At 43.7% G+C, this 15725-nt stretch overlaps 1 protein-coding gene across 1 annotated transcript in view; it reads right to left on the bottom strand.

Moving 5' to 3' along the window:
• LOC311244125 (sterile alpha motif domain-containing protein 10-like) overlaps window positions 1-15725 on the bottom strand; it is a gene marked incomplete at both ends in the record, with an annotated part of 179022 nt that overhangs the window by 32005 nt on the left and 131292 nt on the right. Inside the window, one exon of the mRNA XM_084333535.1 lies at window positions 1983-2123. Within this exon, the coding sequence (XP_084189661.1) occupies window positions 1983-2123 (141 nt within the window). The remainder of the gene's footprint in view (window positions 1-1982; window positions 2124-15725) is intronic.

A 15725-nucleotide genomic window follows, 5' to 3' on the forward strand; every position in this document is an offset into this window, starting at 1 on the left:
TTCCGTCTGATCCCAGACTGATGATGTTTCACTTCTAAGCTTTACCCTGGCAGCCAAGGAAGACCGACCCAAATAAAATCTGCCCATCTTCCCATGTCTCTCTCTCCCTCTCTCTCACTCTCAGACACACAGTCATACCCACTCACACACACATGACACACATACAAATGTCCTCCCTCTCTCTCTCTTGTGTGCACACAAAAACACACTCCCTCCTACCCACCATAACGCACGCACGCACGCACACACGCACACACACACACACACACACACGTCCTCCCTCTCTCTCACACACAAACACACCCAACCCCCTACACATACACACACCACAATGCACACACATACATGCAGTGCACCACAATGCATGCACACACACACACACACACACACACACACACACACACACACACACACACACACACACACACACACACACACACACACACACACACACACACACACACACACACACACACACACACACACACACACACACACACACACACACACACACACACACACACACAAAAGTCATGTTTCCATCCAAGTATCTTTATGTGAATTATGACTTATGAATTATGTTGTATTGAATCATATAGTATTGCTGGATGGGAAACAGCAAAATTCAATAAAACGTCATCAATATCTAAAAAAATATGGGTTTTGCACTCGCTTGAGGTGGTTTTGGGTCAATATAAAGTGTATGTGATAAACAGGCTATGGACATCAAATAAATAATGACGTCATAGAGGATGAAGTCTCACATAACTGAGCGGCTGTTTGGTCCAATTCAATAAAACAATTCTGAACTGGGTTTAAATATTCTGATATGGTGGTTTAGCAGGAGGCTAAATTATCTCTCCACCACAACTTTGCCCCATCTGTCAAACACACTCCGCACCTGCTCCGAGATGGAGAGCCAGGAGCTGCTGTAATCTGCTGGGAGTGACCGCATTTACCACAGGAATATAATATTATTAGGCCGATCCCACAACTCATGACACAACACCTTTATGTAATAATAACAGTTATATTGCCCCCTGTTACAATTGCTCCCAGTCACCCCTATGAGACACTTGCTGGTTTGTGCATCAGAATATTGGCCTGCTCCAGCCACCCGAACAACTGCCTCTTTGAACTGCTGCGGTCAGGCAAGCGATACCGGAGTCTTAAGGCAAGCACAGAAAGACTCAGAAGGAGCTTCTATCCCCAGGCCATCAGGCTGCTCAACGAACAATAAACACTATGCAGCAACCATCAAATGCACACAGCACACACATCCACACGCACACACTCACTTTAAACTGGCAACTCACTGCAGCACCCACTTTACACACTTTAGAACACCTAAACACACTTTACACTTTATATTTATTGGTAAAGGATTTGCACTACAACTCGCACACCTTACTGTAAATTGTACCTAAATTGTACCTCATCCCATTTCTGCTCTGCACTATATATTATTGTATATTAGTACATTGCATAGTATATTGTATATTGTATGGTAACTCAGTTACTTCTATTCTGCATTGAACATTGTACATATGTCTATACTGAACACTGTGACCTCTATTTTTACTTCTATTTTACATGCTATACTATTTTATTTCATACTATCTTGTCTAACACAGTCTCTGGAGCGAAACAGTAAGAAGCATTTTGTATAAAAGTATTCTGTACTTCTGTATGACAACTATTAAAGAAACTTGAAACTTGCACTTCTCTAGAAATTATGATCCAACGGGAGCTGACATGAAAGAACCTGCCCAATACTAGTCAATTCTAGACACCTAAACCTTTTCTTTCACTGGGTGTACGTTCTGTGTTCAGGAACAATGTTTATTCGCCTCAACCCAACGGATTGGAAACGTAGCTAATTTCAAAGGTTTGCTCAAAAATCGCTTGACAATTGGATGGAAACACAGTGATAGACACCCTTCTCCTCCTCCTCCTCCTCCTCCTCCTCCTCCTCTCCTTACTTCTGCTGAGGAGCTGTAGGTTACGGACCTCCTCCCTGACCTGCAGTTGGAGGACCTGCTGGAGCACCTCCTGCCTCAGCGTCTCCTGTACGATACCCATCCTCTCCAGCTTCTCCCCGTTCAGACGCAGCAAGGCCCGCCCTGAGGAAGAGGAGGGGGCGAGTGGAGAGGGGGAGAGGAGAGAGAAGAGGAGAGGGGGAGAGGAGAGAGGAGAGGGGGAGAGAAGGGGAGAGGAGAGAGGGAGAGAAGGGGAGAGGAGAGAGAAAAGGAGAGGAGGAGAGAAAAGGAGAGGAGAGAAGGGTTTGAGGGGGAGAGGAGAGAGAAAAGGAGAGGAGGAGAGAGAAAAGGAGAGGAGAGAAGGGGAGATGAGAGAGAAGAGGAGAAGGGGAGAGGAGAGAGAAGAGGAGACAGGGAGAGGAGAGAGAAGAGGGGAGGGGAGGGAGGAGAAGTTGGGAAGAGATTTATAGTGTCTGCAGAATTAGAACAACAATTCTTAAAAGAGATGATGGGCCATGGTGTGCATCATGCGTGGGCGCATGCACTGTGCATGGGTGTTTTTCTGCATCTCTCTGTGTGTGTGTGTGTACGTGTCTGTGTCTGTGTGTGTGTGTGTGTGTGTGTGTGTGTGTGTGTCTGTGTGCATGCACACCTAAACCCGGGTGTAGGTTGACCAGCTGATTTACGAGGGAGTTAAGTGTGTTATTCTTGGTTCTGCCTTGCAGCCATCGAGTTAATGGCAGATAACGAGGGGCTGGCGTAGAGACGGCTGTCAAAGCACGCCGTTCTCTGGGGGCGCTTTTACAAGCACACTAGGTGATAAACCCCAGGGGCACTCGCATTTAACATGTCATTACCCCCCGCATACACACACACACACACACACACACACACACACACACACACACACACACACACACACACATACAACATCACAGCTTCTATACAGCGAAAGACGAAAGGTAAATGGTAAATGGACACACACACACACAACAAGAGACCATGTCATTCACTAGTGGAATGAGATGAGGAATCCATCATACCTGTAGCAGCCCCGTATGAATTCTAGATCATAATTATACTCATTACTCATGATGCTCTCCTTCTACATCAATCCATCCATTCTCATTCCCACTCTCTGTGCATGAGCACATCCGTGTCTCTTTCCATCTCTTGCTCTCTCTCACACACACAGATACACACACACTGACACTGACACTGACGCACGCACACACACACACACACACACACACACACACACACACACACACACACACACACACACACACACACACACACACACACACACACACACACACACACACACACACACACACACACACACACACACACACACACACACACACACACACACACACACACACACACACACACACACACACACACACACACACACACACACACACACACACACACACACCAGATAATGGAGCAGACAGAATCATGGTTGGCCATTAAACCTTGCTTGTTATTCCATGTCATTTATGTAGCCATGAGATAGAGTATAAACACGTCGGCTGGGAATTATGGGTAAAGAGGAGGAGAAGAGGAGAAGAAGAGGAGAGGAGAGGAGAGGATAATGAGAACCCTCTACACCTCCATCCCGTGAGCCTATGAAATATAAATGTCCTTAATAAGGTGTCAGTGGTGGTATTTCATCAGGCAGCCTACAGAATGTTCTCTATAGGAGAGATCCGTGTCCACTGTGGCCTGTGTGTGTCTGTGTGTGACCTCTGTGACTGCAGGTCAGATCCTAGCCCGAGGGCATCCCAAAGCACCTACATGATAGGACAGAAGAGAGGTCATTATGTGTCCAAGCATTTCCCACTGGTCCATGACTAGAGACAAAGTGGAGGGTAGAGACACTCAGAAAACCTCTAAATTAGTTACAATTTCCCTGTGGGTCTGTGTGTCTCCCTGTCAAAACATAGCGCTAATATTAGAGCAACGGAGAGCCATGGAAATGTTGGAATCGTGCCTGTTTAGTGGTGGTGTTGTGGTTATAGATGGGGGTGTTGGTGGGGACAAGAATCTAGGCCACTGTAGGACCAGAGGCATTCAATTAAAAGAGTGATGAAGTTGAGAGTCCTGAAACTATTTTAAGACACCAGTGATCCAGCTGCTTTCTGGATCCACACGTCTTGTCGAACAATTTCAGCCCAAACCTTGCCTGCCGGGTCAAATTAGCGGTAGGTCACATGTGTTTCCACCAAACATGAATCTGAGACGTAATGAAGTGAATAACAAAATCAATAAAGTACCTCTTGTATGTCTTATATAAAACGTTGTGTCGCCATCTCCTGACTTCAGGTCTCCTTTCTGCAAAGAGAATTCTTCTTCTGAACCTCTCTGTATTTTTTATTCTAATTCAGTTTATATATTCCATTGTATTTTATTCTACTTTAATTTAAAACATTAGGAACAAATTGTAAAGTGCTTTGGATAAAAGTGCACCATTTACCATCATTTTGATATCGTCTGTTAATGTTGATGCACCAAATGACCAAGACAAATTGCTTGTATGTGCAAAGCTTACTTTGTTACAGCCACAGCCAGGGCTTTTTTTCTCCCCTGTGTGTGTCAGCAGGTTCCCAGGCCCATACATGGTCTTTCCTGTCCCCACCTCACAACCACTGTCTACCTGGGGGCGGCCTACACACCTGAGAACCCTCACATCACCAAGGAGCCAGGATAAAGAGGCCTGCACCCCTGTCACTCCTTGTCCGAGTGTTGTTTTCCCCTTCCGTGGTATAGGACTCTATTCAGACCTCAGCGTTCATGGAATCATGTCTTCTTGTGCCCAGTGATTTTTTGGCTCCATACTAACTCTTGTTCTCTGATGTCCAGGATCTCACCTCTCTGGACTACACCTCAACCACGGACCCTGGCCAGCCTGAACCATCATGGACCACACACACACCCAGTCTGTCGCTCCCCCACTCCTTGACCCTTGTCTCTGAGCTCCTCTCACCACCTTGGACCTTGCTTCCCATACTCTTAATTATATATTATAAACAGCTCTATTCTCCTGTGTTCCGCAGGGCACTCAATTATCAATGTTTCTTAGAAAGTATTCTATTTTCATACGTAAGCACAGAATTTAGTATGTGTGCACGCACAAAAAAAACGGGATTTATCACACGTGCGTACACAGATCCTACGCACAGTTGTCTTGATAAATATCACCTTGCTCCTAAGCTGGAGCTCGTGCACTGTTTTAAGTATTTGCATACCAGAACCGCCCGATTAACCATATACGGTAATGGAACACCCCCATGAAATGTGGAAAAGTGGACTAAGCCGAGGGAAGCGTGTTGTACACGGTGATGTCGGATATTATATCTATTAACTTCCTAAAAGACCATTGCTGCCTGGACACCGCAAACACTAATAAAGACCATTAACCACTGTTTTGCCGTTGCCCGTTGGTGTCATTAATGCATGCTGGAATAAGAATGCCTTTCTTCATTTATTTTTAATATTAATAATTATTATATTACAATAAAAGACAGCTCCGTCTTTTAATACACACATATATTGTACAGTAACGTCAAATAAATACTACAGTCCCCGCTGAAATAAAGGTTCTGCACGCACATACCAGCAGTGATCTACAGCATAAAAGATAGCCACTTTATAATACTATTCTGAGTAGATAATTCATCTGTATCGCAACAGAGTCACGGATCTGGTCGGGGCAGGTAGCATTATGTCGGGAAAATCTTTATGAAATAAACAAATGTGAATTAAAGAATTTAAAAACAAAGTTTAGCATATTAAATCGTTTTATAAGCTTTCTGAGTAGATAATTCATCTGTATCGCAACAGAGTCACGGATCTGGTCGGGGCAGGTAGCATTATGTCGGGAAAATCTTTATGAAATAAACAAATGTGAATTAAAGAATTTAAAACGAAGTTTAGCATATTAAATCGTTTTATAAGCTTATAGCTTTTTTCGTGCTGATTTGAGAAGGGTCCAGCTGCAGAGCCGGAGAGCAACTCTCAGGGCCAAGATAGCACTTATACTATTTTGAGAGAGACAGCAGAGAGACAGACAGCAGAGAGACAGACAGACAGACAGACAGACAGACAGACAGACAGACAGACAGTGTGTGTGTGTGTGTGTGTGCGTGTGACTACTAGTCTCCTAGTAGAGACTCAGCCCCCCCCCCCCCCCCCCCCCCCCTCTGGACCACCTCCTAGTAGAGACCCCCCCCCCCCCCCTGGACCACCTCCTAGTAGAGACTTCTCTAGGAAGAAGACGAAGATGAGGATTAATGACTTGACTTTTCTGGTTACAGCCGTGTACTGCAGTGAAAGGATTAAGTTTTGCTTGCGGTGGTTGCAATTCCCCCTCCTCATCGCAGCCGGTCGTACAGTCTCTACTAGGAGGTGGTCCAGGGGGGGGGGGGGGAGTCTCTACTAGGAGGTGGTCCAGAGGGGGGGGGGGGGGGGTGAGTCTCTACTAGGAGGTGGTCCAGAGGGGGGGGGGGGGGTCTCTACTAGGAGGTGGTCCAGAGGGGGGGGGTCTCTACTAGGAGACTAGTGGTCACACACACACACACACACTGTGGAACAGTGTCTATCTGTCTGTCTGTCTGTCTCTCTGCTGTCTGTCTCTCCGGCTCTGCAGCTGGACCTTCTCAAATAAGCACGGAAAAGCTTTTAAGCTTATAGCTCCAATTTGGGTCCCAAATTGCGGTACAAATGAAGGAGGTGTCTCGGGTAGTGGACTCTAGTTAATATTATGTTCTCTCTGCAATTATACTGCCCCTCATTCATTCATTCATTCATCCCTATCTGATGCTATCTCTGAAAACAGTTCCTGCGAGCGCAGTCAGTGCACCCGATAACGCTATATATAAACCTGCATTCATTCGGAGAGAAAGACCTATTCCACATGCTATTTAGGGTTTGACAATAATTACACTAATATCGCTATTTCACAATGAACTGCATATAACTGATGAGAGCTATGCCGTCCGTCTGCAGTCCCCATATTCTACCACAGGGCGTCAGCTACGCATGCTCTGGGCTATGCGTAGACATAAGCACAAAGTCAAGTTCACGTTCAAATTGATAAATCCCACACTTTGCTTAGAAATGGTCGTACATACGGGTTAAGCACATATCTGTGCGTACGCTACGTTGATAAATGAGGGCCCTGGGTTCTAGAAAATACACTTAACCCTAACATACTAGGCAATAAAGACCTTTCTGATTCTGACTCTTCTTCTGAACTCGAAGGTGCATAGAACCTCCTGCTTTGCATTGTGTGTAGATGGCAGAGAGAATAACTACTAAATATGTAACGAGCCTCTCACCTGCCCGCAGGCTTTAACAGAGGCATGCAAGGACACCAGGACAGAGCACATTCATTTAATCAAACAGACTTTACCTACGCTGTGATTCTGTAACATCAGCCCTGTTGTTGTTGTTGTTGTTGTGCGCCGTGTACACTCTGGTTACTTTAGAGAGACACACAGACTGGAGATTAAAGGACCAGAGCCTGGTGTCCCATCTGACTGCTCCTACTTTACATCTATTACGATCACAGACTGCTGTCTAAGAAAAGAGCCTGTGAGGGACCAAACAGCTTAGACATGAGGAGTCATAGGTAGAGTGCTCAAAGGAAGGTTTATTTTCCCCCAAAATGTAAATACAGGGGACAAAAACCACAAAAGTGCACCAATAACAAATAAGCAAAAAAGCTGTTCTTGGGCCCAGCAGAACTCGGGTCAACTTAAACAGAACAAACTAAAAATACCTTAACACAACTGAACCAAACAAAAACTGACCTCCAGACTAAGACAAGAGGGAGGTATTTATACTGGTTGACTAAACCAATACAGACACATGGGGAAAGACAAATAATCAATAATAAATTACATTAACCTTAATCATCTATAATTTATAATGAAGTTAGTTTGAAGAACACTATGTATTTATGTAGGAGACAATAACTGAGTCAAGCTAAAACATACATAAATCATAGTAGAACATCATTGTCTAATTAAATCCCCCCCCCTCCTCTTCTCATGGAGTTGGTATCTCCCGGCAAGCCTCTCCTGGTATTTAAATCCAGCCTCTTCCAATTACTGGTCATTTGCCAGTTGCCACCAGGAAGAGCAGAGCACCGCCCGGGACACCAAACATGTAAGACAAAGAAACAGCATGAGCAAACAATTATGATAAACAATGTAAACTAAGTGTGCAGTAACTTAGGACCTTGTAATATATCATAATGCAAATAAAGATGGAAGTATGGTATATGAAACAATAATAATGTGTGGTGTCATTATTTGATTTGTGTATGGGTATTATGGATGTTAAACAATGCATAAGGACAAAATGAAAAGAAAGGGAGTGTAGTGAGGGGGTGTAGTGGTTACCGACATTAGTGCTGATGTGCGGCAAATGGTGTGGCCGTCACAGAGCCTAATTTGATCATTATATCAAGTCTGTGAACTATGCATACATTTAATAAAAGAATATATTTTATTCCGTTCATGGCAATGCACAGCTCCACAAAAGCACAACAGCATCATTTAATAATAAAAGCACTTCCTAATTTTCTTTTATATAAGTAAAATACGGCTGTCAATATTAACATGTATATTTTTTCAATACATTTTAAAACCTTAATAATTTATCACCGCCTGCCATAACTTTGACCTCCACCTGGTGTGTTTACATTCACTCTGACATGTAAACCGTGAGAATAGTACTGTAACCAGACATCCCCTGAATGTCTTATCTCATAATAATACAGTGTGTGAAATTCTCATCTACAGTACAGCTCTGACTGGGACAACAGCACAGCTCTGACTGGGACAACAGCACAGCTCTGACTGGGACAACAGCACAGCTCTGACTGGGACAACAGTACAGCTCTGACTGGGACAACAGCACAGCTCTGACTGGGACAACAGCACAGCTCTGACTGGGACAACAGCACAGCTCTGACTGGGACAACAGCACAGCTCTGACTGGGACAACAGCACAGCTCTGACTGGGACAACAGGAGCTACACGAAGACAAGACATCTGAAATACTGCTGTGCTGAAGCACTTTGTTTTTTGCCCTTTTCTTATCAACCGTATTGTGTAAACATCTAAAATACTGCTGTGCTGAAGCACTGTTTTTTGTTACCCTTTTCTTATCAACCGTATTGTGTAAACATCTAGGTTTCTAGCAGGATGGTGCCAAGAGAACAGCCTCTCCCTGAACGTCAGCAAAACAAAGGAGATGATTGTGGACTTTAGGAGGTCGGGGTCAGGGACTACAGCCCCCTCAGCATCGACGGGGCACCGGTTGAGAGAGTGAACAGTTGAGGTCGGGGGTCAGGGACTACAGCCCCCTCAGCATAAACGGGGCACCGGTTGAGAGAGTGAACAGTTTTAAGTACCTCGGAGTCCACATATCTGAGGACTTGACATGGACCACACACATTTACAGTGTTGTGAAGAAGGCACGACAACGCCTCTACTTCCTTAGGCGCTTAAGGAAGTTCAACGTGAGTCAGAAGATCCTCAAGAACTTCTACTCATGCACAATAGAGAGCATCCTGACTGGCAATACCACCTCTGTCCTGGTTTGGGAATAGCACTGCACAAGACCGTAGCAGACTACAGAGAGTGGCCCGTTCAGCCGAACGCACAATTGGAGGTGGGCTTCCCACTCTCCAAGACATCTACAACAAGCGGTGCATGGGTAAGGCTAGGGTGACCAAATTTTGATTTCCAAAAAAGAGGACATGCCCCCCCAGCCTCGAGATACTTAATGGCATGCGTTGCTCATGGGACGACTGGTTGCACTATATTTTAATGACGGCGTGTGCGCCGTGCGCGCGCTCCCGCGCATAGATGTTCCCTCGCATAGCACAGACTAAAGACAGTGCCTAATTGCCTCTACGAATGGAATGTAACACATTTCATTCACAAGTTTTGTGTGAATGTATCTGAGAACGTATTTGAACACACCTGACAACCGGCCATATTGTTATGCAAAGTAGTACTTAGCGAGTTGGCGCATCAGTCGAGTGCAGCGCATTCCTGTGTGCACGCGTGTGCACATCCGTGCATGTGCGTGCTCTGCTCACAGACTGGTTGCACGGCGTGCAACCCCGTCCCATGAGCAACGCATGCCGATACTCAACGTTTACTCAAAGATGCATTATTGTTTTAATATATTTAAAGTATGCCTCCTCTCTATGGATATACAATTATTATTTATATTATTTTACTGTATATAACACAACAATATCTCTCTATAACCAAAGACAAACCAAAGTTAACAATCAGCATGCTTGATTATGCCTAGAATTATCTGACAAATCTCAATGGCACAATAATTACTTAAAAATCAACCTGTAACAAAATAATAGCTCTCTTTTCAAGTCTTACTGGACAAAAATAAATAACAAAATATATGAAATAATAAAAAATAGAAAATCCAGTTAACAAATATACTTTTCAGACTAATCGTTTTTTTTGCCATGTTTCAATGAGCTATTGTGCAATGGTTTCTGCCGTCTCATTTGGTGTATTTAACCTCGATTAATTTTGTTTGCATGCCATCCCTCTTCCAGTCAAAGTACTGTATTATGATTGGGAATATTTTCACTGCTCTGTGGTTACTCCTGTCTGTAGAAACACCACAGTACTGGATTTGATTTGAGCGCTTCATGTGCGACATCAATCGAGTCGAGTGGCGCTCGCTATAACACATTGGCTTCGGATTTAGTGCGCGCACTACTGAACATTTGTTCCGACGGGTCGGTACATTTGGAATTTCTTCTCCAGTTCATCTGGCATTGTGAATGTGAGCTGCGCTCCACTCTGTCCCCTCTTCCTCTGTTTGTGCGAGTGTAGTTGTAGAGCCGCCCACAAAGCTTCTCAGGGATTACGTCACACACGCAACAGAGTACCGTAGTATTCTGTGCAATGCGCCAGTCAATTTAAGTACATGCAAACGGTCCGTGAAAGCCGGACATTATCATGAATTTATAAACCCCCCCCGGCTTGCCCGGACAGGTCGTGAAAAGAGGACATGTCCGGGCAAAAGAGGACGTTTGGTCACCCTAGGTAAGGCTAAGAGAATAATCAAAGACTCCAGCCACCCAAACAACTGCCTCTTTGAACTGCTGCGGTCAGGCAAGCGATACCGGAGTCTCATGGCAAGCACAGAGAGACTCAGAAGGAGCTTCTATCCCCAGGCCATCAGGATGCTCAATGAACAATGATTGAACAATGAACAATAACAGGCCATCAACACACCCACAGCACACACACACTCACTTTAAACAAACAACACACTGTAGCACCCACTTTACCACACTTTACACTTTATATTTATTATATTATTGGTAAGGAAATTGCACATCTCTCATTCCTTATTGCACCACACCACCACAAGGTGGCACCACAAGCTAAGCTATACCTCCCCATTTTTGTACCAGATGTACATACTGTATATAGAGGTATACTGAACAATTTTGTTGTTTACACTGTTTTTACTTGACTTCTTGACTTTCTATTTTATACTTATTATACTTATATTTATACTATCTTGTTATCTAGCACACTCTCAGGAGCAAAACAGAAAGAAACATTTCATGCAAAGTATTCTGTATTTCTGTATGACAAATAATAAAGAAACTTGAACTTGAACTTGATCTAAAATACTGGGTTGATATGTCTATTTTATGTGTATCTGGCAATTTCATGATTTTGCATGTCTATTTTATGTGTAATGGTGACAATCAAACCGCAAACAAACATGCCTATTAACACTTTAAGGACCAGCCACGAGTTAACTCGTGTTTCGATTCCACCCGTTGAGGACCAGAGCCACGAGTTAACTCGTGGCAAGTTGTTATTGTTTTATTCCATATTAATAAACGGATCAAGATCCCGGATCGACTCTGCAGATTTACCCGCCAGATTTAAATCGGCGACATGCAATACCGGCCAGATCCTCTTAGGGGCGCCATCGCTCCACTGCAGTATCATTGAGGCCGAATGGGAAAATTCTTTTTTTTACTGTCTGGGGCGTTTCATATGAGCCTGGATCCCAGCCGAACATCCTCCATCTTTGATCACGTTACGGAACGCAGATTTCAGCCTGGAATAATGGGATTTATGATCAGCCAATGGACATATCGATCTACCAGATGCCGATGAATAATGACGAAATGTTGCCGGCGATCACATGGGCTGATGGTAGGATACTATTCACCCAAATTACAGCCGGATTGGACATTGTTGTAACACGCAAGCGATCGATCAGTGAATATGGCTACTTGAACGCACACTGTATTGCTAATAAATAATACTGATCGGCGTCCCCCGCCGCCCCCATTTCATCCATAGATGCTCTGTAATAGTCCGGATGCTAAGCAGTTTGTTTTATTTCATTCGTATATATACAACAGAAATGGCGTTTGATATAACGTGACTAGCCTTTAGCCTCATATCTAGCTTCCCAGAAAAAAGACGAAAATGACAACCAACCAATGGATTTTTATTTTCTTTAAGCCATTATGAAGGCACAGTTTATGCACTCAAGTGACAATGAGAATGGACAGATAGCAATACTATAAAGTATATATATAGCGGTTGACAAACCCTGGTCGTCCAGAACCATATTACACTGCAAACCGTGGTCGCCAATGTGTTAAGATGTTAGATCCTAATATGAAAAGTGATGTGATTTAATGTTCTATGTCCTATCTTGACTTTGTCTATTTTGCTGCTGTCTATTTTATGCAAATGTTATGCTTATTCTATGTCTAAATCTATGTCTGCACTGCATGCATTCATTTTATGCCTTTGTCTTTTATTTGAATTTTTTACTGCTGTGAAGCACTTTGACCTGCAATTCTTGTATGAAAGGTGCTAGACAAATACAGCTTATTATTATTATTATTATTATTATTATTATTATTATTATTATTATTATTATTATTATTATTATTATTATTATTATTATTATTATTATTATTATTATTATTATTATTATTATTATTATTATTATTATTATTATTAATAATAATAATAAAACAGAACACAACACTCGGCACCAGCACATGCCCCACATCCAGGGAGATGATGCAATACCCCGGGACCAGGAGACACTGTCGTGACGAAAGAGTTAGCCTCGATAATGGATATGTGCGTGTGTGGGTGCATGTGTGGGTGTGGATGCGGATGCGTGTGTGTTTGTGGGTGGGTGCGTGTGTGCGTGGGTGTGTGTGTGTGTGTGTGGATGTGTGTGTGTGTGGGTGGGTGCGTGCACGGTTGCGTGTGATAGCCTCAAAAACATGCCGTGCCGTTCCTTTTTAACCCAGTTCTCCTCTGAGTCCAGGGCCCTCATTCATCAACGTGGCGTAGAAAATGTTCTATTTCCACACGTAAGCACAGAATTTAGAATCAGTGCACGCACAAAAAAAACGGGATTTACCACACGTGCGTACGCAGGTTCTACGCACACCTGTCATGATAAATATCACCTTGGCCCTGCGCCGAGGCTCGTGCACACTTTCACGTATTTGCATACCAAAACCGCCCCGATTAACCATATACGGTAATGGACACCCCCATGAAATGTGGAAGAATGGACTAAACCGAGGGAAGCGTGTTATGAGACAGGCTGACAGACGTGTACACGTACGGTGATGTCGGATATGATATCTATTAACCATTTCTGCATGGGCAGCGCAAACACTAATAAAGACCGTGCTGGAATATGACTGCCTTTTTCCGTTTTGTCTGATTAATACCCAGGGATTAAAGTTCTCCTCAATTTTATTCCAAATCGCGACGGATTTTCCGTCAATTTTCTACCTGCTGCTGATGATTTCTAGAGGCATACAATCTATTTTGATGTCAGTATTGGGTAGCCTATATAAACAATAATACGAGAGCATATACAAGAACAATGAATCTTACTGCCATGTATGATGTAGCAGATACGCCATGTGTAGCCTGCCTATATGTGATCAATACAAACATGAACTTGAATTCCATCATGTCTGTGTGCGGGTCACTGCGGGAACTCACAAGGCTGTTGTCACAATGTAAATAAGAACGTGCACTGAAAAGTTACAGTATGTAGTTGGTTGATTATTTGTATGACAGTCAGTAAACCCTTGCAAAAAGTATCCGTTTCATTTAATGAATTGAAAACATGCAGCATGCCTTTCCTCCCGGCATGCAGCAACAACATGTATCAGGCAAATGCGCATCGCAACATTGACTGAGTGGAATCCCTTTCTATTCACATAACTGCATTTGTGATGGAGCTTTGACAGCTACAGTAACAGTCTATTGCTCGATCCATCTCCAATATCACGATGGACCGTGCCGGTGGCAAAGACCCGAGGGTGGTGAGGACTTGAATGAATTCCATCATCATATTTATATGTTGTGAACTTGTGTCTGTCCACTATGTTTGTTATTGCAAGGGTTTTGTAATACACATACACCCTGGTGTCATTGCAATGCGTTTTTTATTCTTTCTTATACAGTAAAAAGGGGGAAGAACACTATATCGTGGGTGTTCATATGACTTGTATTCTGCTTACAGCTTCGAAATTCCACTTGTTTCGTTTAACGTAAAGCCTTTTAAATATAATCAAAACGTTCCCGTGTTTCTGCAGTCTGTGCGCAAAATAATAACGAGTTGAGCTACGCGGAGCGCAGTCAGTCAGTACACCCCGTATATTCCGATAACGCTATATAAACCATGCTGCATTCATTCTGAGAGAAAGATCTATTATTCCAAATGCTATTTATAGGGTTTTGACCATAATTACACTACTGTTGCTATTTTACAATGAACTATAATGAATTACGGTTCATACAGAACATGCCAGTGTTGAAACTAATGCACAGAAGCTCATTTCCTTGTTGTAATAATATATTCTACCAACGGGCGCCAGGTACGCATGGTCCGAGCTGTGCGTAAATATAAGCACGAAGTCAAGTTCAAGTTGAAATTGATGAATCCCACACTCTGCTTAGAAATGGTCGTACGCACAGCTTAAGCACATATCTGTGCGTAAATCACGTTGATGAATGAGGGCCCAGGTCTTTTCAGACCGTGTCTGATGTCTCTCTCTCTATTTGATGCCTTTGTGTGTCTGTGAACACGCCCGCCGAGGCACGACACGTCACGGTTTTCATTCACTTTTCACATAATTTTTTTTTTATGGACAAAACACAGAGACAAACACACACACGCACAAACACACATATACACACGTCAACCCCCCCCACTCTACAGTACATCTACAATACACACACACGTGTACGCGCACACACACACACACACACACACACAAACACACGTCAACCCCCCCCCCCCTGTCCTACAGTACATCTACAATACACACACACACAGTGGTGCAGTCGTAATATGGGAACTGGTTACACGCCACGTGCATGCGCGCTCCCGCGCATACATGTTCCCTCAGTTGCGCACAGAACAGATGATTATTATGCATAACAATGGAGATCAAGCAGCCCCCCAAATTATGCAAAGTCTAGGTGAGAAGTGCCGGCCGCCGGCCGGGTAGCTTTCTACAACGGCCGGGTACTTATCATTGCACGCACTTCTACCCTGAGTGACCTACTAATAACACGCCGTGTAACCGCGTGTGTGCACGACTGCACCCCTGCACACACACACATATACATATACACACACAGACACACACGTCAA

Source organism: Notolepis coatsorum (assembly GCF_963971535.1).
Source record: "Notolepis coatsorum genome assembly, chromosome: 17".
Classification (NCBI taxonomy): domain Eukaryota; kingdom Metazoa; phylum Chordata; class Actinopteri; order Aulopiformes; family Paralepididae; genus Notolepis; species Notolepis coatsorum.